Raw genomic sequence first — 25725 nt, 5'->3', positions numbered from 1 at the left:
GAAAGTTGAAAGTGAACATAGAAAAGAGTAAGGTGATGAGGGTGTCAAATGATTTAGATAAAGAAAAATTGGATATCAAATTGGGGAGGAGTATGGAAGAAGTGAATGTTTTCAGATACTTGACGTGTCAGCGGATGGATTTATGAAGGATGAGGTTAAACATAGAATTGATGAGGGAAAAAAGGTGAGTGGTGCATTGAGGTATGTGTGGAGTCAAAAAACGTTATCTATGGAGGCAAAGAAGGGAATGTATGAAAGTATAGTAGTACCAACACTCTTATATGGGTGTGAAGCTTGGGTGGTAAATGCAGCAGCGAGGAGACGGTTGGAGGCAGTTGAGATGTCCTGTTAAGGGCAATGTGTGGTGTAAATATTATGCAGAAAATTCGGAGTGTGGAAATTAGGAAAAGGTGTGGAGTTAAGAAAAGTATTAGTCAGAGGGCAGAAGAGGGGTTGTTGAGGTGGTTTGGTCAGGTGGTTTGGTCATTTAGAGAGAATGGATCAAAGTAGAATGACATGGAAAGCATATAAATCTATAGGGGAAGGAAGGCGGGGTAGGGGTCATCCTCGAAAGGGTTGGAGAGAGGGGGTAAAGGAGGTTTTGTGGGCAAGGGGCTTGGACTTCCAGCAAGCGTGCATGAGCGTGTTAGATAGGAGTGAATGGAGACGAATGGTACTTGGGACCTGACGATCTGTTGGAGTGTGAGCAGGGTAATATTTAGTGAAGGGATTCAGGGAAACCGGTTATTTTCATATAGTCGGACTTGAGTCCTGGAAATGGGAAGTACAATGCCTGCACTTTAAAGGAGGGGTTTGGGATATTGGCTGTTTGGAGGGATATGTTGTGTATCTTTATATGTGTATGCTTCTAAACTGTTGTATTCTGAGCACCTCTGCAAAAACAGTGATAATGTGCGAGTGTGGTGAAAGTGTTGAATGATGATGAAAGTATTTTCTTTTTGGGGATTTTCTTTCTTTTTTGGGTCACCCTGCCTCGGTGGGAGACGGCCGACTTGTTGAAAAAAAAAAATATATTCTTAATAGCATCTTCTCTCTCAAGTAATAGGCTATATATGTACAGTAATTAGCAGAACTGTATTGCTACAGAATTTGATGAATCTGTGGGATGAGCTTTGGTTTTATGTTTTATTTTGAATGATTATAATATAGTAAAAAAAATTTTGATTGTACAATACAGGTCTCCCTCAACATTCGCGTTTTCAACTTTCGCGGGCTTCACACATTCGCGAATTCCCAACCGCCAAATTCCCAGCCTCCAAATCATGTTTAAGTTTACCGCCACGAGTCCTTGCTACCCTCCCTCCGACCCCTGCAACTGGCAGCCAGCCCTCCCACCACTGTGTGGTGAGTGTTTTGTTTGTTTATTATTTGCTATTAAACTACAGTATAAATAATGTAAACCCATCCATGACTGCATATTAGAATGGCTATTCAGACAGGTATTGGAAGGTGACATCATGTGTTTACTCTTGAACACAGCAAAGAATCAAACATTTCTGCTACTGCTAATAATAATAATAATAATAATAATAATATAATATTAATAATAATAATAAATACGATAGAATTGAAGAAGGAAATTGTACAAAAATACGAGGGTTGAAGCAGTGGTGGAGGAAGTGGTTGACGCATCGTCAGTGTGGCTTTGTTTATGCTGGAGTATTAGTCTCCGTGCTCTTCCAAACATTTCACAATAATTCATTGTATTTGGTGCTTGTAGATTGAGTGTGACTGGAGTGGTTGAGGCAGTGGTAGAGGCAGTTTTAGAGGCAGTGGGTGAGGCAGCAGTTGAGGCAGTGGTAAAGGCAGTGGGTGAGGCAGTGGGTTAGGTAGTGGATGAGGCAGTGGTAGAGGCAGTGGTAGAGGCAGTGGTAGAGGCAGTGGGTGAGGCAGCAGTTGAGGCAGTGGTAAAGGCAGTGGGTGAGGCAGTGGGTTAGGTAGTGGATGAGGCAGTGGTAGAGGCAGTGGTAGAGGCAGTTATAGAGGCAGTGGTAGAGGCAGTGGTAGAGGCAGTTATAGAGGCAGTGGTAGAGGCAGCAGTTGAGGCAGTGGTAGAGGCAGTGGGTGAGGCAGTGGTAGAGGCAGTGGGTGAGGCAGCAGTTGAGGCAGTGGTAGAGGCTGTAGGTGAGGCAGTGGGTGAGGCAGTGGTAGAGGCAGTTTTAGAGGCAGTGGTAGAGGCAGTTTTAGAGGTAGTGGGTGAGGCAGTGGTAAAGGCAGTGAGTGAGGCAGTGGGTTAGGTAGTGGATGAGGCAGTGGTAGAGGCAGTGGTAGAGGCAGTGGTAGAGGCAGTGGTAGAGGCAGTGGGTGAGGCAGTGGTAGAGGCAGTGGTAGAGGCAGTTATAGAGGCAGTTATAGAGGCAGTGGTAGAGGCAGTTATAGAGGCAGTGGTAGAGGCAGTTATAGAAGCAGTGGTAAAGGCAGTTATAGAGGCAGTGGTAGAGGCAGTGGTAGAGGCAGCAGTTGAGGCAGTGGGTGAGGCAGTGGGTGAGGCAGTGGTAGAGGCAGTGGTAGAGGCAGTGGTAGAGGCAGTGATATTTACTAACATATATATTATAAATAATAATAGTACATTATGAATAACTATTATTATTATTATTATTATTATTATTATTATTATTATTATAAATGTTATTAATATTAACATGTACTGTTATTATTTATAACATATATGTTAGTAAATACCACTGCCTCACCCACTGCCTCTATGACTGCCTCTACCACTGCCTCACCCACTGCCTCTACCACTGCCTCTATCACTGCCTCTACCACTGCCTCACCCACTGCCTCTACCACTGCCTCTATCACTGCCTCTACCACTGCCTCACCCACTGCCTCTATCACTGCCTCTATCACTGCCTCTACCACTGCCTCTACCACTGCCTCACCCACTGCCTCACCCACTGCCTCTACCACTGCCTCTATCACTGCCTCTACCACTGCCTCACCCACTGCCTCTACCACTGCCTCTATCACTGCCTCTACCACTGCCTCACCCACTGCCTCTATCACTGCCTCTATCACTGCCTCTACCACTGCCTCTATCACTGCCTCACCCTCTGCCTCACCCACTGCCTTTACCACTGCCTCTACCACTACCTCAACTGCTGCCTCACCCACTGCCTCTCCCACTGCCTCACCCACTGCCTCTATAACTGCCTCTACCACTGCCTCAACCACTCCAGTCACACTCAATCTACAAGCACCAAATACAATGAATTATTGTGAAATGTTTGGAAGAGCACGGAGACTAATACTCCAGCATAAACAAAGCCACACTGACGATGCTTCAACCACTTCCTCCATCACTGCATCAAGCCTCGTATTTTTGTACAATTTCCTTCTTCAGTTCTATTGTATTTATTATTATTATTATATTAATATTATTATTATTATTATTAGCAGTAGCAGAAATGTTTGATTCTTTGCTGTGTTCAAGAGTAAACACATGATGTCACCATCTAATACCTGTCCGAATAGCCATTCCAATATGCAGTCATAAATGGCTTGACATTATTTATACTGTAGTTTAATAGCAAATAATGAACAAACAAAACACTCACCACACAGTGGTGGGAGGGCTGGCTGCTAGTTGTGGGAGGTCAGAGGGAGGGTAGTAGGGACTCACAGTGGTGGAGGCATTGGTATTCAATAACATACATGTTATTAAGCCATAACGTATGTATTTAGTACAATTTACGATGTTTTCATGTATTTTATGATTGTTCATGGTTCGACAAGTTAAGGAAGCAGTATTGTATTATATTTCCCTACAATATATTGGGGCACCAAACATTCGCGAGGCTCTTGATCTCCTAACCCTCATGAATGTTGAGGGAGACCTGTATTATATTTACAAAAAAAAAAAAATAAAATAAAGAAAACTGTAATACTACACTGTGTTTAATGCATGTTATATAGAATGGATATATACATGTACTTCTTAACAGCTCAGCCGCTGCGACAGTACACTGGATGGGTTCAACGCACCAGCAAGTTGTCTGCTTCTTTAACTGACCGAATTATGCGTGTTGGTCAGATGCAGATCTTGAGACTACATGCAGCCAATCATCTCAATTCTTCCTGTAAATTTGATGCAAAATATCTTGCTGCTGCTCTCCACACCATGAATGAGTAAGTTTTCTTGAAGTGTCTGTTAATATCATTCCTCTCAATGCTTTTTTTGTTAATTTTACTTTGTAGTTTTTGCACTATAACACTGGTGAGAAATTTATATTTAGTTTCATGTCAGCTTTTTCTAAATAAACTATCTATATGTGCATATAGTACACTATGCATTGTCTTATCCATGCACAGTCTTCCTAAAGTATGTTCATCCACTACATATAATCTACATTATTTTAATCCTGTTTGAAGAAATGCACAGTAATTCTTCACTGTTTATTCTCATAATGGTCATTTATTCCTGGACATAAAGTTTACTGTCTTTACTCACTGTTTAGATTGTCTCATTATTATTATGAGGAAGTGCTAAACCTATAGGGTTCATACAGCACCTGGGGAATGGGAGGCAATCAGGTTTGTTCCAAGGAAGGAGGAGGACAGAGCCAAGGAATTGGATCTGTCCTTGAAGGAAGTATATTCAGAGTAGCTCCCAGTAAGGGATACAGTTAGATTTGATTGGGGGATCTTTAATGCATCTAATATAAATTTAAAAGAACTTGCTTTCAAAAGATAAATTTTTACATAGAATTGCTTCTTGTTTGTGTGTGTTGCTAATGAAACTTCTGTCATGAGAGTAAATTAATTTTTTTTTTTTTAATTTCCAGATCACTCATGACAGATGTGAAACAGCACTATTCTGATCCCACTCGACCGTATCCTGATGACGATGGAGCACTCACAAATGAGCTGAGTGTCTTCCTCGAGTGGTGTGGAATGACTCAGCCTCTGGACAAGATCTATATCACCACTTGTGCATTGCCAGCACTGAGCACAATCCTCCTCCTCACTGTGGTTGCTCAGATTCCAAAAATACATTATACTAAGTCACTGGGTAAGCTGGTGTGATTACATTATTAGTGCTTTTAGTCACCATCTGCTGTACATAGGGTAGCAGATTATAATCATTTATTACAATTAAAACTAATGCTAAACCCACAAGGGTCATACAACTGCCCTAGTTCTGCTCTTATTTGTTCCTGCTTCCAGTGCAGTTCAGATATGTTGAGAAACATTGTTGTTGGAGACAACTACCTAGATCACCCATCTGCAACTAATTCAGTATCTAATTGTTTAAATATAGTTTTAAGCTACTAAATTATGTAGAAATAATCTTTAAATAGTCAAAGCTTATTTGCTGTTAAATTTATCAGCAATGAATGCTTTGGTTTTAAATCTAGATAACTTTTATGAAGAGAATAAATCTGTGATGTATCAGAATAAGTTTTAGTGCTGAGATTCGACTGATAATATTGTAAATGTCTCAGGAGGACTAATTGGCATCAGAGGAACAGAGGGCATAGATGGTGAGCTTCTCATAGTTGGCCTAGTTACACTGCTGCGGCAGTTCCATCAAGACAACACGTTAAGATTCATCCAACTGGTGGCACAGTACATTACTTCCCATACAGCTCACAGTGCTGCAAGGTAGGTAGGGGGTGACTTATGTACACCATAACTCATAGATGTTATAAGTAATTGTGTTTGTCATAAATCTATTGTTACAAAGCTTAAAATATGATGCCTCATTCTATTTTCATAATGTATTTATATGCCAGCTCCAAAACTTATTGGCATGGCACTCCCATAATAGCCCTCCAACATCATGCATTTTTCCAATAATTTCCTTTCTTTGTGTGAATTGTTTGTAGCCTTGGGAACATGGAAATACATCTAACTTTATTCTTAATTACAGATGTTTTACTTGTTTGTTAGCACTGGTCGAATTCTGTCATAATAAAAGTAGTTGCCTAGCAAGAGGCTCCGGTAAAGCTATAAATAATGACTGAGGTATTTCCTATTATAATTTTTTTCACCATATTTATTTGTATTAAATTAGAAAATTACATAACCTCCCTAAGTCTCTTGATTAAAAAAAGAAAATAATGAAATCTAAGAGTACTTGTAAGAATCAAACTTAAGATTTACAGGCCTATATTCTAAATAGTACATGACCAAATTCAAAGAATCAGAACCATATTGGGTTCCAGCTGGGATATGGTGGCTCCTTATGACCCCAGTTCACATCTTGCCCAGAGCCTCCTAGCATTATGGTACTAGTAGCATAGTCCAACCTACCCCACTCATGTTTGTGATTATTCTTACATCAGCATGATACAGCAGTTAACACATTAGTCTGGGAATCCTCCAGATTGATAAGAGGTTCACAAATACACTTAGAATGTACTATAGTTTCATGTCATCGAGAATACAGTCAGGAATTATCAATACGTGATTCAGTCCTAGGTAAAAACCATGCATTGACTACTGTATTGTTTTTTTTTATAACAGTGCTGGAAAGTCTGCCGATTTATCCCATGAAGTCATGACAGGCTTAGCAATACTGCAGGAAGTTGCAAGAAAGATGTCAGTTTCAATGAAGACATTGTCTATATATGTACCTCAACACCTGCTAGCTGCACACAGTGGTTAAGGTACATTAATGTGTATTATTGGTTATATACTCAGACAAGCTGAACTGCCATAGATATATATTAAATTGTAAATACTGAGATATATTCACTTGAATTAATAATGTACATAAATTTTTCAGCAAAACTAAATAACCTAACCTGATCTCAATTAAAAATAATGTATAGTATTTAAAAAAAAAAAAAAACAGTCCTGTTCAACTAATCCAAGGAGAGCCTAAATTTAATTAATAGAGTTACCCTCTGTGATATACTGTGTTAATATTATCATGGACAGTTTAATTTTTGTGAAGTTATTGCAACAGTAAATGTAAGTTGTTATTTACCAAAATGATTCTTGCTAAGGTAGACTTAAAATAGTCATATATATTTGTTGATGCTATGTATATATATTATAGCAAGTAATTGAATTAGTGTACTGTTATATATTTTTTTTTTTACGCATTGTATAAGTTCTTTCGTGTTGGGTGACATTTAGTACAGGTGAACAGTAAATTATTAGTGGTACTGTGAATGACATGTGCATTGCTTAGTCACGTTAAGCTCTTGTTTACTTCTGACATTGCCTGTCAAACTTATGTTAATATACCACATCCCATATCAATAATATATACAAAGATGTCAACATTAATAATTTTACTAGTCACAAAAAATGCTAAACCCACATGGTTTTAGTGCTGTCGTATGGGAAATAGTTTGTATTGTCAGTAATTTTACCAACATGAAGTAAAAGGACAAGTGCAAATAATGTGACATTTTGTGCCAATGTTTTGCTCTCCAGGAACTTTGTCAAGTCGTTATTGCTTGACAAAGCTTCTGCTAAACATTTTTGAAAAGTTATTTTCATACTAATAATGAAAAGACTGACATACCATTAATAAAAAAATGCACAGCTACATATATCCCATATGTACAAGTACCTTTACTGTACACTATTATTATACATGTATTCACAAAAAACTAAATTCATTTTGTTGTACTATTTACTATATTGAATGTACAGTATTGTCGCCTGTGTAAAAAAGGCAGTACCTTATTATTTACGGGACACCATTTTATATGGTTTATAGAATGCCTGAGAAATGGGTGGTAGTAAGGTTTGATTAAAGGGAAGAACAGGAGCAATACATACCTTTGATCAACAGTCCCCCACCAGCATCAATGAACCTCCATTGAAGGGTATGGTTATTTAATACGCAAAAAAAAAAAAAAGTTACCTTTTACATTTTCAATGGCAAAATTAGTTTTAATAAATAAATATTAAACTAAAATGTTGTATTATTATATTCCTGAGGTATAACACCAACAGGAATCTCAATTGAGCTGTCCACTTTTCTGTAATGTAAACACTTCTGTAATGTGAAGTAGACAGTAGTGTAGGGAGAACATGTGCACTAAACCCATATAAGTTATTCAGCTTCAAAGACTCTGTGACTTAGCATTATTTTCAATTACATTTCTAGCCTATGAAAAATTTTGATAGCGCATGTATTGCTGCTAAATTTTTATTGCAAAATGTTAAAATTGTTAGGAGTAATGAAAGAAATCTATAGTGTCCCTTTACTGGAAAATGAGAAACACCTCATTTTAGTAATCACTGTAATATAACAAAATGAAAGAACAGCATGTGACAAAAATTAAATGTACTAGAGCACTAGAAAATTTGTTTACTTCTTCTGCTTCTTTTTCTCTGCTTCTTCTTCCTTCTCCTTTTCAATTTCTGCTACAATTTTTTCCAGACTGCCTATATCCAGCATCTGAAATAACATTTTTTTCAATATTTTGATTAATTTATGTACAGTGGAACCTCGGCACTTGAACAAGGCTTGGGACTCGACCAAACAAACATGACCTGCCAGAACTTCACTGTAAACCATTTCACGTTTCTTAGCATTTTTTGATGTTTTTTATACTTGTATAAATAAGTCACCATGGGGGCTTATGAAGATTAGTGATAACAGCCAACCAAAAAGAAATTTGGTTGGGAAAAATTAATTCGATTCTCAGACTGACACTCGAACAGCCTTCTGGAATGAATTAAGTTTGAGTACTGAGGTTCTACTGTACTGTTTACGAATGCTATTAACAACTGACCTATTTACAAAAGAAAAATTTACCATCATATTACAAGCTTATCAGAAAACTTATATCAACGAAAATAAAAATTACAATATATTTATAATAGTTAACAGTAAACGACACAACAAAGGGTAACATATGCAAACTATCTCACCTTCATTGGTTCATTAGGTTTCATGATGGCTACCTCCACATTCTTTGCTCCTGACTGAACCACTTCAAGAAGGGCTCGCACCACTAACTTAATGGCTCCTTCCTCTGTAGAAACGGCTTCATCTGTGTAATGCTTTTCTAAAAACTCCCGGACTGTTTTAGCACTTCGACCAGTAGCATTTGCCTAAAACAAAGAAAATCAAATGGTCAGATATTCAATATAATGTGAAAATTCATGTACCGTACAATGGGGCATCTGTGCAATGTGAGGGGATAACTGCACCACCACCTAAAATTACCCTTGATATGAGTAGCTTCCAAAATGTGTACAGTAGGGTCCTCCTTATACAGCAGGTTAGGTTCTGGGCTTCAGCTATAAATCAAAAATTGCTGTGAAAGTGAAACAGCCTATTTTCACTTTCAAGTGCATATGAAAGCCTGAAAACATGTTTACACAATCATATATTAATTGAGAAGTAGAGCTAGGCTTAAAAAATGCACATACAGTACACACATTATTTAAATATTTTTGTCCTTAGCTATTAATGAGTGGTGAATATATTTATTGTAGGAAGTCGTGAATAATGGGTATACAGTGGAACCTCGGTACTCGAACAGCTCTCTACTCTTACAATTTGGTATTCAAATGCTTTGTTTGGCAAAAAAAAAAAAAAAAAAAAAAAAAAAATAGCTTGGTAGTCTACAATTTGCTTGGCACTTATGTTTGTACAAATAAGTCACCATGGGGCCTAAGATTAGTGATAACAGTCAACCAAAAAGAAAATTGATTGGGAAAAATTAGTTCAGTACTCGAACAGATTGACACTCGAACAGCCTAATGGAATGAATTAAGTTCGAGTACTGAGGTTTCACTGTAACTGAAAACCACTGCATTAGTGAATGTCATAACGCAGGGCCTGCTGTACTACTTATAAGAACATACCTATTTGGAATCTATATACCACACAAATAGTAATACACATGGTTGTTCAACTGCTCTTCTTCTCTCCTGCACCCACTTTCCTATAACCACAAACTTCTGCTAAGCACTAACACTATATTCTTAAAGTTACCTCATACATCTTCTACCCCATTGCCTATACTCACACTAGCCCATCTATCCTCCAATAGTTGTTTATCTTACCCTAACTGCCTCCTCTTTTAGTTTATAAATCTTCACTTCTCTCGTACTTGCTGTTTCCATTCTCCTTGTATCCCATCTACCTTTTACTCTCACTGTAGCTACAACCAAAAAGTGATCTGATATATCTGTGGCCCCCTCTATGAACATGTACATCCTGAAGTCTACCGAACAGTCTTTTATCTACCAATATGTAGTCCAACAAACTACTGCCATTTTGCCCTACCTCATATCTTGTATACTTATTTATCCTCTTTTTCTTAAAATATGTGTTACCAATAACCAAACCCCTTACTATACAAGGTTCAATCAAATGCTCCCCATTATCATTTACACCTGGCACCCCAAACTTACCTACCACATCCTCTCTAAATGCTTCTCCTACTTTAGCATTTAGGTAACCTACCACAATTACTCTCTCACTTGGCTCAAAAGTTCCTACACACTCGTTTAACATCTCCTAAAATCTCTCTCCCCCCCTCTACACTTCTCTCTTCTCCAAGTGCATACACACTTATTATGACCCACTTTACACATCCAACCCTTATTTTAATCCACATAATCCTTGAATTTATACATTTATATTCCCTCTTATCTTTCCATAACTGATCCTTCAACATTATTGCTACCCCTTCCTTAGCTCTAACTCTCTCAGATACTCCTGACTTAATCCTATTTATTTCTTCCCACTGAAACTCGCCCACCCCCTTCAGCTTTGTTTTGCTTAGGGCTAGGACATCCAACGTCTTTTCATTCATAACATTAGCAATCATCTCTTTTTTATCATCTGCACTACATCCACGCACATTCAAACATCCCAATTTTATAGTTTTTCTTTTCCTTGTTTTTAGTAATGTATACAGAAGGGGTTACTAGCCCGCTGTTCCCGGCATTTAGTCGCTTCTTACGACACGCATAGCTTACGGAGGAAGAATTCTGTTCCACTTCCCCATGAAGATAAGCAGAAATAAACAAGAACTAGGAAGAAAACAGAAGAAGACCCAGAGGGGTTAGCATATATATGCTTGTACATGCATGTGCAGTGTGACCTAAGTGTATGTAGAAGTAGCAAGACATACCTGCAACCTTGCATGTTTATGAGATAGAAGAAAAAGCAATCCTCCCTTCATGAAAAACAATTATAGGCTTATGTTTCACACTCATCTGATAGGATGGTAGTACCTCCCTGAGCGGCTGCTGTCTACCAACCTACTACCTAATATATATATATTTTGAACAAATTAGCCATTTCACCACCGAAGTAGGGTGACCCGAGGAATAATAATAAAAATAATAGTAATAGTAGTTGCCACCACTCACCTCCTAAGCAGTCTCCAGAAGTGCACAGACATGACCCAGTGAACTGCAACAGCCCACTTTATATTCCAAAGTGCATGTACTGTACCTCCTAACTTCAAACTTTATGATTTCCTTGAATTCTTTCATTGGTACAATGCTAACATGCTCACACTCTAACAGGATATCAAGTCACCGAAAACAACGTTTCTCCACTCCAATTTTACATGGTTCATGGACGATCAAACTTCTACTTCTCAAACTTCCACACACTTCTTCCAACCCTTCCTTATTTGCAATTTAAATGCACAAAAATCATCACAATACCAATGAACTTACCAGTAGTAAATACTACACAAAATAAAGAGGACAACTATTTTGATTGAAAAATAAAGAAACAGTGAAGCCATGTACAAGGAAGTTTATATACTACATAATTATCACATACCATCCATTCTGTGTAAGTGCCTGAGGGATCTGTTAAATACAGATGAGGAGTTCCATCCATATCAAAGCCAGCAATTAAACAAGATGTACCGAACGGTCGGCGTCCATTGCTTTGTGTGTAACGTTGTTTTAAGGTAGCTATGAATCTGCAATATACAAGACAGTAGTAGTACAGTTTTTGTTAAACTAACAAGTCATGTCTAACCCAAACGATGCTTAGAAAAACGGGTCATTATTCTGCTTCTTATTTTTAACACAAAATTGGAACAAGCATGTAATAACTCAATAACCATTTAAATATTACACACAAGTCAATTAAATTTGACACGTTAGATTAATTATGCTCAGATTATGAGCAGTATATAAACCAAACTCTTAAAATTTCTCTGACTGGAGTAACTTCTGTTTTTTCTCTAAAACTATATGTTGGCTAAGTTGCAGGACCCAGTAAATAGGTTGTTCTGCTTTAGACAAAGTAAAGTACAGTGGAACCCCGAGTTTTGACCATAATTCGTTCCAGAAGGCTGTTCGGGTGCCGTTACCGAACGAATTTGTTTCCATAAGGAATAATGTTAGAGTAGTCCATTTCAGACCCCCAAAATACACTTACAAAAGCACTTACAATAATACACTTATATAACTGTTCGAGTTGGGAGGTGGCCGAAACTCGGGGTACCACTGTCATACATGTCATACATGTAGTGCTCAAGCTATTACTGGTGTTGAAATTAAATGGATTAAAAAATCCTATATTTCCACCATTTTGTTTTTGTATACAGCATAATCTTCAAACCAATCTAATTATTCATATTGTATTGAAGAACTCCATAAAAACCACTTTCCACATGTAAAAAAAAAAAGTGCTTAATGTTACTATTAACATAAAGCACATTCTATTTACACATTGGAATTTTTTTTTATAGAGTCACTTGTCTGCTCTGGTCATCTGAATCCAATAAGAAATGCGGCATTATTTAGGTATAAATATATTTAAACCTTAATGACTTTCTGTATTCAGTATTTTTAACGTGATTCAGGTCACACCTTTACAGATCCAGTGCCATCAGGCCCTAGAATGCTGTTCTCTATGATTTTCAGACTTAGATGAGGAATGACAGTAGCACCGTTGAGCATAATTCAACCAGTCCAGAAATTATTCTTTTTATAAAATTGTACATGTCAAAAATGCAGTATTATTATATTTCTTGGCTCTTCCAATAATATTCAACAATACAATACTATTATAAACTTGCATGTTAAGGAATATATTGCATTTTAAATTAATATTAAATCCCCTTTGGCCATCCTCAAACAGATTTTACTTAAGAATGCAACTTGATTTGTAATAGTGAATGCCAGGGAAGGAACTAAAAAGAACGAGTTTTCTTAACTTCTTACCAAGGAGTGGCTATCTGATGCCTCATTCACCCTCCAATGTAATTTTCCATCACTCATTACATTCTGTACTTGAGCTTCTTTTACCATTATTACCCTGTACTGTAACCAGTGCACAAAAAAAAAAAAAATTTGCTTAAGAAGACATACAACAGGTTATGTGCAGGAACTTCAGGTAGCTGTCCCCAAAAAACTGGTATCAACTCACTTCATATCAAACAGAGTGCCTGTTTAAGAAAGACTGGTAGCACCAGTGAAATCCACTGGTGCAAAAAAAATTCCATGTTGTGGTACTGGGGTATGGACTGCAACTGTATGTAATTTAAAATTTAAGGCTGCATACTTAGCCAGTCCAGCCTTAACTTTATATATATTTTTTTTTTGCAGACAAAACAAGATAATCTCAAAAGCATGCTCTAAAAGTTGGCATGGTACAGTGGCTATTGTACAGGCTTGCTAGTTTTAGGAGTGCTTTGTCATGTATTTGAACCACATGTTTCACAACAAACTACATATTTAAAATGAACCCAATGGAATACCCTATACTTATTATTCACCAACAAAGCAAAATTTATGTCTGTGCTAAATAGCTATTTTTAACAAGAATAAATCCAATCCATATACAATACTGCACTATAAAATATGTACTTAATATTACCAAGAATTACCAAGGTATGTTTGCATTAATGATTTAATAAGTACAGTGGACCCTCGAATTTAGTAGTGCCTTTTCTGTATGAAAAACTATTTTTATTATCTATAAAATGTATTGTTTGTTAATATTATAAATCTTCACTTCTCTCTTACTTGCTGTTTCCATTCTCAGAAATCACAAAAAAAAGCTGAATTTATTTTTTATAATGAAATATACCTCTTGCATTTCTGATTTCCATATTGTTTTAAAATTTAATTCAGCATAACACTCATATTATTCTACACACTTTCCATACATAATTTACCTGGTAATGTATTCTAAAGTGACAGGATCTTCCACAGTAAGTTTGTGAGATTGGCACTCCACACGAGCTCTGTTTACTAGGATACGAGCATCAGCAGTCAGTCCTGGAGAAGAAACAACATTGTTTTAGTAACAATTATTACAATACAGTGGACCCCCGGTTAACGATTTTAATCCGTGCAAGAGGGATAATTGTTATGCGAAATAATCGTTATGCGAATGAATTTTCCCCATAAGAAATAATGGAAATAAAATTAATCCGTGCAAGACGCCCAAAAGTATGAAAAAATTTTTTTTTTACCACATGAAATGTTAATTTTAATACACACAAACTGAAAAAGGCATGCACAATTACATGACACTTACTTTTATTGAAGATCTGGTGATGATTGATGGGATGGGAGGAGGGGAGAGCATTATCTTCTTACTGTTTAGAAGGGGAATCCCCTTCCATTACGACTTGAGGTAGCAAGTCCTTTTCCGGGGTTACTTCCCTTCTTCTTTTAATGCCACTAGGACCAGCTTGAGTCACTGGACCTCTGTCGCACAACAAATCTGCCCATAGAGCTCTGTACCTCCCGTTCCTTTACGATTTGTCTAAAATGGGCCACAACATTGTCATTGAAATAGTCACCAGCACGGCTTGCAACAGCTGTGTCAGGGTGATTTTCATCTATAAAGGTTTGCAGTTCAACCCACTGTGCACACATTTCCTTAATCTTTGAAGTAGGCACAATGGATTCCACAACTGGCATAGGCTTCTCAGGGTTAGCCCCAAACCCTTCAAAATCTTTCTTAATTTCCATACTAATTCTCACCCTTTTTACCACAGGGTTGGCACTAGAAGCTTTCTTGGGGCCCATGGTCACTTATTTTCCAGAAACAGCACCGAAAACACTGTAATAATACGAAATATTCCGAGTGTATGCTTGGATGTTACCGCGGAGGCTGGCTGGTAAACAATGGGACGGGCGGCACATGTGAGGGCACATTGGACGCGTCTCGGACGAAAATCGGTGAGCGGGTTTTTAATCGGTATGCGCGGCAAAAATTTTGCGATAAAAGTAAGCGGTATGCGGAAAAATCGCTATGTGATGCCATCGTTATGCGGGGGTCCACTGTACTTATTACTTATAACCATCACTCACTCAATCTCTGTCATGCTATCATCACAGTTCAGACTATCCTCTGACTGCAGTATCCTTGCTGCCCTTCCATTTCCAGGTCTCGAGTCCAGCTAATAGTTTCCCTGAATAAATGTTACCTTTCTCACACTCCAACAGCATGTCCATTAAAATCCACTTGTCTGCATTTCATTCCTATTTAACATGCTTGAACATGCCTGCTAGATGCTAGAGCCCCTAAAACTCAAAGCCTCCTTTAACCCCCTCCCTCCAACCATTCCTGGGAAGACCCCCTATCCCTTCAATCTTCCATTCCAGTGTTATACACTCTCTTCATCATCCTATTAAATGCCACCTCAGCAACCCCTCCTCAGGAGTCTGAATTATACTCTTGGCGACCCCCACACAGTTTTAATTTCTACACTCCGAGCCCTCTGTATAACATTCATACCATGTGCTGATCTCAAATTTGACATCTCCACTGCCTCCAGCCTTTGCCTTGCTGCAATGTTCCAAGCCCATGTCTCACACCCATACAAAAACATTGGTACCATTACATTTTTTTTCTTTTTTTTTTTTTTTTGCCTTTCTATTTAAACTTTCCACTGATACCTCAACACATCACCTACCTTTTCCCATCTAATACATTTCACTTTCTCTTTCATACACCTATCTGCTGATAAGTTCACTCCAAAGTATCTGAATACATCCACTCTCCATACTTACTCCCTACAATCTGATAGTGAAGGTATCATCAACTAGATTTTTTGTTACCTTCTTTCATATGTTCCCTTTTTAATTTCCTTTTACATACCCTCTCAAATTCATCCACCAAACTTTGAAACCTGTCTTCAGAATCTCCCAAAAGAACTGTCATTGATAAAGTGAAACTGAGACAACTCCTATTTTGTACTAAATCCAATATCTTTTAACCCTTTCATGTCCAGACCCCTAAAATGAGAGAGAATTTTTTCCTTGATGGAAAAACATGAAATTAGGCAAGCAGTCTAGGCACATTTTATGCAACAGCAATTTCACCAAACCATACCACAGGCGGGGATTGAACTCATGGCGAGTGAGTCATAAAACTCACTCACTACGAGTTCAATCCCCGCCCGTGGTATGGTTTGTTTGCAATCATGTCATTACGATATCATAAGTCAATTTCACCAACTTCTGAGTCCTATTTTAAGCCAATTACATTCCTCAATTTGGCAAAATTCTTAGCTATCTTGCTAGTATGCCTTCCACTCAGCTATCATAATTGCTCTATAAAGTTCACAGAATTCAGTAATTTGGCCAATTTTATGCAAAGTTTAAAAAAATTAATTTAAAAAACAAGAGTCCAAAATAAACACTGTAGATATTCCAGGCACTAAAAGAACATTTCTTCTGTGCAATAATCATGCCCCAAGCCTCTCCTATATTGCATTTGCTTTCCATTTAGAATTCATCTAAAAAAATTGAATATTTACTCTATTTCTCAAGCAAAAAATATATACAGGAATTTGTCATGGTTTGTGGTATCTCAATAATTGAATCAGATTTAGTAAAAACACCCACAAAACAGACCATGGGTGCATGTAGGGAAGGCCATACTCATCCTCAAGAATATTGGCAAAAATAAAATATTTCTGCCACTTTGAGACTGATTTCAAGCTACTTTCGATTTCGAAACTTACTAAAATCATCTCTATTTCAGTAGTTGTGTGTTCCACTCTATCAAATGATTCTAAGAAACAGCCAATAAACCTATAAAAACCACCCTAGAAAATACCTCAAAGTCACTATTTTCAACCAAACACAGGGTCAGAGTTTTGCTCTTCCCATTATGCACCATATGAGGCAGGATTTTTTTATACTATGCACACTTGCTACACAGACCCATTCTCTCATATCTAGGCCAAAATTTACTGCTCACAGCTTATCCGAGCGAGTTGAACTCATGATGTAAATCCACGTAACAGATCCCAGCATCAATACTACAACTTAGTTCCATGTAGCAAGACAATCAGAGGGTAAATCCCACACATCTCCCCAACATTCCACATTCACTTTTCTTTTTTAAAACCCTATCTATACACTAAATATTGATTGTGACATCACACATTCCCTTTCTGTCCTACTTTCATTGGGAAATAGTCCTGCTCTCTCCTACATACCCTAACCTAAGTGTAGCTGCATAAAACTCTTAAATGCTTTTAGTATCCTACCTCCTATTTCATATATTTGCAATTTTTGCCACATAGCTCTCCTATTATTATTATATTCATGGGAAAGTGCTAAACCCATAGGAATAATACACCATCTGGGAAATGAAAGATAAGCAGGCTCAACCCTTGGCTTTAATTCCTTGATTCAGGAGACCTTTATTTGGCTTCACAGCACCCTTCTAGATTGTTAATTTTGATTTAACCTTAAATACTGATATGACACATTATTTACAGATACATTTAAACAAAACCAATACTTCATCTAACAATTCAAATAAGATAATGTCATAACATACCTGCAAAGGCCATGAGTACATGGTCATCAAGGAGGCATATTTTTCTTACAGTGCGTTCTTCTTGCAGCTTTGGGACAGACTTCTTTTCAACGCACAGAACCACTACATCCTTGCCCTTCACACCCACCTGTGAAAGAAAATGTATCTAACAGCTGAAAATTGTTTGGGATAGTAGTAGTATTACATTCACAAAGGAGTGCTGAAGGCATTTAGGGTCAATCCAAGGAATGGGGCAGTAGTATTACTAGTAGCAGTGATATTTACAGTGCACTTTGAGTAGGTCACTCAGCGCTCATACAACAAAAATCAAATAAACCTTAGGTTTAATGGACAAATAGGGAAAAGGGGGGGCTGATAAAGCTGCTTTCCCATTAAATCTGAATGAAAATATTTTTTTTCAATCATCCTAACAGTAAGAGAATTTTTGGATTTACCCAGTGGACTGCAAGAATAATGAATAATTCTGAATTTAATGAACTTTGTCTATTAAATCCTGAATTCTGTCAAAAATAGCACACAATTCTGATATAATGGACAAAGTCTGTGAAATCCAACAGACTGTACGACTAGCTGACAATTCTGCCTTTGTCCATTTCTTCTGAATGTTGTCCGGCCTCAGATTTTGTCCACTAAATCGGGAACTATTAAATCAATTTTTACAGTAATATCATGTAACATACTATTAAAAATTGTTTAGGATGATGCCTTGATTACTGTATTAAGTTTCAAATTTATTTGGGCAATGAAATTGAAGTGGCCTGGCGGGTATCACTCTCGCCTCACACATTGAGTGTATACCTGGAGAGGGTTTCGGGAGTCAACAGCTCTGTTCCACAAGGCACAGTACTCGCCCCCATCTTATTCCTTATCCTCATATCAGACATAAACAGAGATATACATCACAGCACCGTATCATCCTTTGCGGATGATACTATGATCTGCATGAGGCTGTCATCTGCTGAGGACGCGGTTAACCTCCAAGAAGATATAAACAAAGTTTTCCAGTGGGCAACGGTAAACAATATGATGTTCAATGAGGACAAATTCCAACTACTCCGTTATGGAAAACTGGAGGAGATAATAACTAGAACAGAGTATACTACTGACTCCGGCCATACAATAGAGTGGAAAAATAATGTAAGGGACCTGGGAGTAGTAATGTCTGAGGATCTCACTTTCAAGGATCACAACAGTGCCACGATCGCACGTGCAAAGAAAATGATAGGATGGATAATGAGAACTTTTAAAATGAGAGATGCCAAGCCCATGATGATCCTTTTCAAATCACTTGTTCTCTCTAGGCTGGAAAACTGCTGTACATTAACATCTCCATTCAAAGCAGGTGAAATCGCAGATCTAGAGAGTGTACAGAGATCCTTTACTGCACGTATAAGTTCTGTCAAGCACCTTAACTACTGGGAACGCTTGGAAGCACTTGACTTGTACTCGTTGGAACGCAGGAGGGAGAGATATATCATAATCTACACTTGGAAAATCTTGGAAGGAATGGTCCCAAATCTGCACACAGAAATCACTCCCTACGAAAGTAAAAGACTGGGCAGGCGATGCAAAATGCCCCCAATAAAAAGTAGGGGCGCCATTGGTACACTAAGGGAAAACACCATAAGTGTTCGGGGCCCAAAACTGTTCAACAGCCTCCCATCAAGCATTAGGGGAATTGCCAATAAACCCCTGGCTGCCTTCAAGAGAGAGCTGGACAGATACCTAAAGTCAGTGCCAGATCAGCCGGGCTATGGCTCGTACGTTGGACTGCGTGCGGCCAGCAGTAACAGCCTAGTTGATCAGGCCCTGATCCATCGGGAGCCCTGGTCATGGACCGGGCCGCGGGGGCGTTGATCCCCGGAATAACCTCCAGGTAACCCCTGCAGCCTGGTCTGTGACCAGGCCTCATGGTGGATCAGGGCCTGATCAACCAGGCTGTTGCTGTTCATCGCACGCATTCTGACGTACGAACCACAGCCCTGCTGTGGCACTTTAGGTGCCTGTCCAGTGCCTTCTTGAAGACTCCCAGGGGTGTCTGTGGTTCAATCCACGGCTGGGTGGAAACACTGGGTGTGTTTTCTTACACCTATTATTCGATTCACCTAGCAAGTAAGTAGGTACCTGGCAGTAAGTTGAATGGTGTGGGTTGCATCCTGGGGGACAAGACTGAAAGACCCCAGCGGAAATAAGACAGACAGTCCCTCGATGACGTACCGCCCTTCATGGGTTATCCTGGGTGGCTAACCCTCTGGAGTTAAAAATCCCAACAAAATCTCATCTTAACCTAACAGACTAAATTATTTAGATTATAAAGCTGAAGGGTTAGTAAACCAAGAAAGCTAATTAGTGTGTCTAATTTTCCCTACGATCCTTTGGGCCTCTTCCCCAAGATGCAATCAACAATTTGAAACAGTTGAAGGTTATACCTATTTACTGCTAGGTTAACAGGGGACAGTAGGAGTGAGAAAACATGCACAACATTTCAACCCTCCCCAGAATTAAACCCGGGCTCCTTGGTTGTGAGCCAAAGGCAATATACCCCTGAGACACCTACTATAAGCAAGCAATTAAATTTATTCAGGTACAGGTACACACAAGTACAGTTATTATTATAATCATAACCAAGCTGTAAACCCGTAAGGATTGGAATAAGCCTCCCCCACTCCCCCCAAAAAAGTCAAGAGACTTATTCCCACTGTCACTTGTTAGCATTGGTAGGTAGACATACATTCCATTTTTTTTTTTTTTACTGTCACACGAAGTCAAAATTTTATCCAACATTCATTATCATGGGGAGCGCTAAACCCGTATATCCAACATTCACTCTTTATCACACAAGGTCCAAATGGAAATAATTTTTTTGAGTGGGGGGGGGGTTATCCTAGGTAATTTAGACATACATTACCGTGCAAGACAATCTGCAAATCATCCAAAAAACTGCGTAAAACCACATATAAATAAACTTAACTGACGAGACTTAAAAACGCCAAGTCCCTCACTAGTCACCCCGGCTACACAAGCACATTTTTCACCCCAAAATTTAACCCACAAACAAAAATGAAATGATTGCACTGGTACTCACAGCCGTCGAGCCCTTCTTGACGGCCTCCTGGGCATATTCAACTTGAAATAAGTGACCATCAGGGCTGAAAACAGTGATAGCACGATCATAACTGGTGCCGGACATGATGACTGGCAGAGTAACAACAACACAGGTGGCGCCCTCACTCTCTCTCTCTCTCTCTTTATCTCTCTCTCTAACTCTCTATCTCTATCTCACTCCCGCTTTATTCAAACTAAGTAAGTTCATTTAGTCACAGGTACACATGGGTACAATTATCATACAGAGGTAAATTACCCAGGATAACCCACAGTCAGACTAATTTCCATTGGGGGTCCTTGTAATATATTATTATTTAAGCCTTAAAAGTTAAAACACCTAAGTAATAATAATAATAATAATAATAATAATAATAATAATAATAATAATAATAATAATAATAATAATAATAATAATAATAATAATAATAATAATAATTTCTATTTCTACATATACATGATGCAACGTATACAGACCATAGCTGACATCAGTGACACACGTTAAGTACAATAAATAAATAAGCAAGTTTATTTAGGTACGGGTATACGTGGAGGGGGGTTCTGGGGTCAACGCCCCCGCGGCCAGGTCCAAGACCAGGCCTCGTGGTGGATCAGGGTCTAATCAACTAGGCTGTTACTGCTGGCCGACGCACGTACCACAGTCCTACTGATCAGGTACTGACTTTAGGTTCCTGTCCAGTGTCTTCTTGAAGACAGCCATGGGTCTATTGGTAATCCCCCTTATGTATGCTGGGAGGCAGTTGAACAGTCTTGGGCTCCTGACACTTACTGTGTTGTCTCATTGTACTCATGGCGCCCCTGCTTTTCATTGGGGGGATGTTGCACTGCCTGCCAAGTCTTTTGCTTTCACAGGGAGTGATTTCCATGTGCAGAGTCGGGACTAGTCCTCCTAGAATTTTCCAAATGTAAATTATGATGTATCCTTCTCGCCTGCTTTCCATGGAGTACAGGTCAAGGACCTTCAACCGTTCCTTGTAATTTAGGTGTTTTATTGTAATTGTTAAGTAAGACACATGTGCAACAGTTAGGTATCTTTGTTCCGAAACGTTTCGACTACACAGTAGGCTTCTTCAGTCGAGTACAGAAGAGGTAGCAGAGCAATAGAGATGTAAAGACGATGTAATCAATCCAGCACCAACTGACAAGGGCTAAGGATATCCCGTGGCCTGGCTGGCAAGCTCTCACTTCACACACGGAGGGCCCGGGTTCGATTCCCGGCGGAGTAGAAACTTTCGACGTGTTTCCTTACACCTGTTGTCCTGTTCACCTAGCAGCAAGTAGGTACCTGGGTGCTAGTTGACTGGTGTGGGTGGCATCCTGGGGGACAAGATTGAGGACCACAATGGAAATAAGACAGAGAGTCCTCGATGACGCACTGACTCTTTCGGGTTATCCTGGGTTGCTAACCCTCCGGGGTTAAAAATCCGAAAAAATCTTATCTTTATGCTTAGTGTACACAACACAAATTTTTAATAATGGTCTTGAGGGCAAGTAGATGTTATAGACACATACAAGAACATTAAGTTAATTTAACCCAGGATAACCATATAGCCAAACACTGACTTATTTCTAATTAGAAGTGTCAGTCTTTAATTATTTTACAGAAATTAACAGAACTAGCACATTATGACTCACACAAGATCCATACATAGCTTTAAGAAGAGGTATGATAAAGTTCTTGGAGCGGGGAGAGTGTGACGCATTATTATTATTATTATAATCAAGGGGGAAGCGCTAAACCCGGAGGATTATACAGCGCCTGGGGGGGATGTGGAAGGCATTCAGGCTTAATTCGGGGAACTGGAGCCTAGATCCAATTCCCTAAATCAAGAGCCCCTCACCAACATCAAGGAACCTTCCTTGAGGGGAGAGTGTGACGCAGCAGCTACTAGTGAAGAAGTGGAGCCAGGAGCTGTGAATCGACCCCTGCAACCACATTTAGGTGAGCACAAGCTAACAAAGAAATTATTCCTATACAATCATGCAAAAACAAAACTGATTCTTACTTTAAGATAATCCAATCTGATAAAATAATTCCACAAATTTCCAAATTTTGAGAGAAAAAAAAAATGATTCCATTGAAAAATTTGGCCACTCACAAACCAGCCATCTGTTTGAATTCAATAAAGAATGTAAACAGTTCATTACTACCTCAATTTGCTCAGCAAAGACTAATGTTGGGGTCTAGTTCCTGGACCCAGTCTGTCTCCCATCCACTGACTACCACCCACAGAAATAGATTACATTAAAGTTGCTCATAGATTACATTAAAGTTAGTGGTAGATAAGATAAGATTTCGTTCGGATTTTTAACCCCGGAGGGTTAGCCACCCAGGATAACCCAAGAAAGTCAGTGCGTCATCGAGGACTCTCTGTCTTATTTCCATTGTGGTCCTCAATCTTGTCCCCCAGGATGCCACCCACACCAGTCGACTAACACCCAGGTACCTACTTGCTGCTAGGTGAACAGGACAACAGGTGTAAGGAAACGTGTCGAAATGTTTCCACCCGCCGGGAATCGAACCCGGGCCCTCTGTGTGTGAAGAGGGAGCTTTGGCCACCAGCCCACCGGGCAAGTAAGTAAGCAAGTAAGCAAGTAAGTAAGCAAGTAAGTAAGTAGGCAAGTAAGGAAGCAAGCAAGTAAGCAAGTAAGTAAGCAAGTAAGCAAGTAAATAAGTAAGCAAGTAAGCAAGTAAGTAAGCAAATAAATAAGCAAGTAAGTAAGCAAGTAAGAAAGCAAATAAGTATTAAGCAAGTAAGTAAGCAAGTAAGTAAGCAAGTAAGTAAGCAAGTAAGTAAGTAAGCAAGTAAGTAAGCAAGCAAGTAAGCAAGTAAGCAAGCAAGTAAGCAAGTAAGCAAGTAAGTAAGTAAGTAAGTAAGTAAGCAAGCAAGTAAGCAAGTAAGTATTAAGCAAGTAAGTAAGTAAGTAAGTAAGCAAATAAGCAAGTAAGTAAGCAAGTAAGCAAGTAAGTAAGCAAGTAAGTAAGTAAGCAAGTAAGTAAGCAAGTAAGTAAGCAAATAAGTAAGCAAGTAAGTAAGCAAGTAAGTAAGCAAGTAAGCAAGTAAGTAAGTAAGGAAGTATACACAAATACAGTTACATAGATTATCATACATAATGTTATCTTCATTATTCTATAACGAAGATAACATCTTATTATCATACTAAAAAGACTATCTACTACACGAAGGTCATTACTAGGAATAAGGCCACAGTAAAGTTGCTGGTAGATCACAGTAAAGTTGCTGGTAGATCACAGTAAAGTTGCTGGTAGATCACAGTAAAGTTGCTGGTAGATCACAGTAAAGTTGCTGGTAGATCACAGTAAAGTTGCTGGTAGATCACAGTAAAGTTGCTGGTAGATCACAGTAAAGTTGCTGGTAGATCACAGTAAAGTTGCTGGTAGATCACAGTAAAGTTGCTGGTAGATCACAGTAAAGTTGCTGGTAGATCACAGTAAAGTTACTGGTAGATCACAGTAAAGTTGCTGGTAGATCACAGTAAAGTTACTGGTAGATCACAGTAAAGTTGCTGGTAGATCACAGTAAAGTTGCTGGTAGATCACAGTAAAGTTGCTGGTAGATCACAGTAAAGTTGCTGGTAGATCACAGTAAAGTTGCTGGTAGATCACAGTAAAGTTGCTGGTAGATCACAGTAAAGTTACTGGTAGATCACAGTAAAGTTGCTGGTAGATCACAGTAAAGTTACTGGTAGATCACAGTAAAGTTGCTGGTAGATCACAGTAAAGTTGCTGGTAGATCACAGTAAAGTTGCTGGTAGATCACAGTAAAGTTGCTGGTAGATCACGGTAAAGTTGCTGGTAGATCACAGTAAAGTTGCTGGTAGATCACAGTAAAGTTGCTGGTAGATCACAGTAAAGTTGCTGGTAGATCACAGTAAAGTTGCTGGTAGATCACGGTAAAGTTGCTGGTAGATCACAGTAAAGTTACTGGTAGATCACAGTAAAGTTGCTGGTAGATCACAGTTGCTGGTAGATCACAGTTGCTGGTAGATCACAGTTGCTGGTAGATCACAGTAAAGTTACTGGTAGATCACAGTAAAGTTATTGGTAGATCACAGTAAAGTTGCTGGTAGATCACAGTAAAGTTGCTGGTAGATCACAGTAAAGTTGCTGTTAGATCACAGTTGCTGGAAGATCACAGTTCCTGGTAGATCACAGTAAAGTTACTGGTAGATCACAGTAAAGTTACTGGTAGATCACAGTAAAGTTACTGGTAGATCACAGTAAAGTTACTGGTAGATCACAGTAAAGTTCATGGTAGATCACGGTAAAGTTACTGGTAGATCACAGTAAAGTTGCTGGTAGATCACAGTAAAGTTGCTGGTAGATCACAGTAAAATTGCTGGTAGATCACAGTAAAGTTGCTGGTAGATCACAGTAAAGTTGCTGGTAGATCACAGTAAAGTTGCTCGTAGATCACAGTAAAGTTGCTGGTAGATCACAGTAAAGTTGCTGGTAGATCACAGTAAAGTTGCTGGTAGATCACAGTAAAGTTGCTGGTAGATCACAGTAAAGTTGCTGGTAGATCACGGTAAAGTTGCTGGTAGATCACGGTAAAGTTGCTGGTAGATCACAGTAAAGTTGCTGGTAGATCACAGTAATGTTGCTGGTAGATCACAGTAAAGTTGCTGGTAGATCACAGTTGCTGGTAGATCACAGTTGCTGGTAGATCACAGTTGCTGGTAGATCACAGTTGCTGGTAGATCACAGTTGCTGGTAGATCACAGTTGCTGGTAGATCACAGTTGCTGGTAGATCACAGTTGCTGGTAGATCACAGTTGCTGGTAGATCACAGTTGCTGGTAGATCACAGTTGCTGGTAGATCACAGTTGCTGGTAGATCACAGTTG

At 38.8% G+C, this 25725-nt stretch overlaps 2 protein-coding genes across 4 annotated transcripts in view; one reads left to right on the top strand and one right to left on the bottom strand.

The window, feature by feature from the left end:
• The window catches only part of Strump (WASH complex subunit strump), a 42193-nt gene extending 35395 nt beyond the window's left edge, over positions 1 to 6798 (top strand). For all 3 annotated transcript variants that reach the window (XM_070093242.1, XM_070093240.1, XM_070093241.1), the window contains exons 19-22: positions 3969 to 4152; positions 4809 to 5035; positions 5469 to 5628; positions 6493 to 6798. In XM_070093242.1, coding sequence (XP_069949343.1) covers positions 3969 to 4152; positions 4809 to 5035; positions 5469 to 5628; positions 6493 to 6634 — 713 coding nt within the window. In that variant the 3' untranslated portion in view covers positions 6635 to 6798. The remainder of the gene's footprint in view (positions 1 to 3968; positions 4153 to 4808; positions 5036 to 5468; positions 5629 to 6492) is intronic.
• Positions 6799 to 8180: 1382 nt separating this feature from the next.
• Positions 8181 to 20977, bottom strand: Prosalpha4 (proteasome alpha4 subunit). The gene is made up of 6 exons (XM_070093243.1): positions 20820 to 20977; positions 17735 to 17861; positions 14103 to 14205; positions 11750 to 11894; positions 8866 to 9048; positions 8181 to 8389 (listed from the first exon to the last, which is right to left on the bottom strand). Exons 1-6 carry the CDS (start codon positions 20922 to 20924, stop codon positions 8300 to 8302), a joined length of 753 nt encoding a protein of 250 aa, XP_069949344.1. The 5' UTR covers positions 20925 to 20977; the 3' UTR covers positions 8181 to 8299.
• Between the last annotated feature and the right edge of the window lie 4748 nt (positions 20978 to 25725).

Source organism: Cherax quadricarinatus, chromosome 42 (assembly GCF_038502225.1).
Source record: "Cherax quadricarinatus isolate ZL_2023a chromosome 42, ASM3850222v1, whole genome shotgun sequence".
NCBI lineage: Eukaryota > Metazoa > Arthropoda > Malacostraca > Decapoda > Parastacidae > Cherax > Cherax quadricarinatus.
The sequence above is the reverse complement of the archived record's forward strand: the minus strand, read 5'-3'. Positions and strand labels throughout refer to the sequence as shown.

What these genes read in the sequence shown, in the direction of transcription:
- Prosalpha4 (XM_070093243.1), bottom strand. Translation starts at nt 20,924, where the DNA reads ATGTCCGGCACCAGTTATGATCGTGCTATCACTGTTTTCAGCCCTGAT. An exon ending in TCAAGAAGGGCTCGACGGCT is followed by an intron (nt 17,862 to 20,819) that starts GTGAGTACCAGT and finishes TTTCTTTCACAG; the next exon opens with GTGGGTGTGAAGGGCAAGGA. An exon ending in GCACTTACACAGAATGGATG is followed by an intron (nt 9,049 to 11,749) that starts GTATGTGATAAT and finishes TCTTTGTTTTAG; the next exon opens with GCAAATGCTACTGGTCGAAG.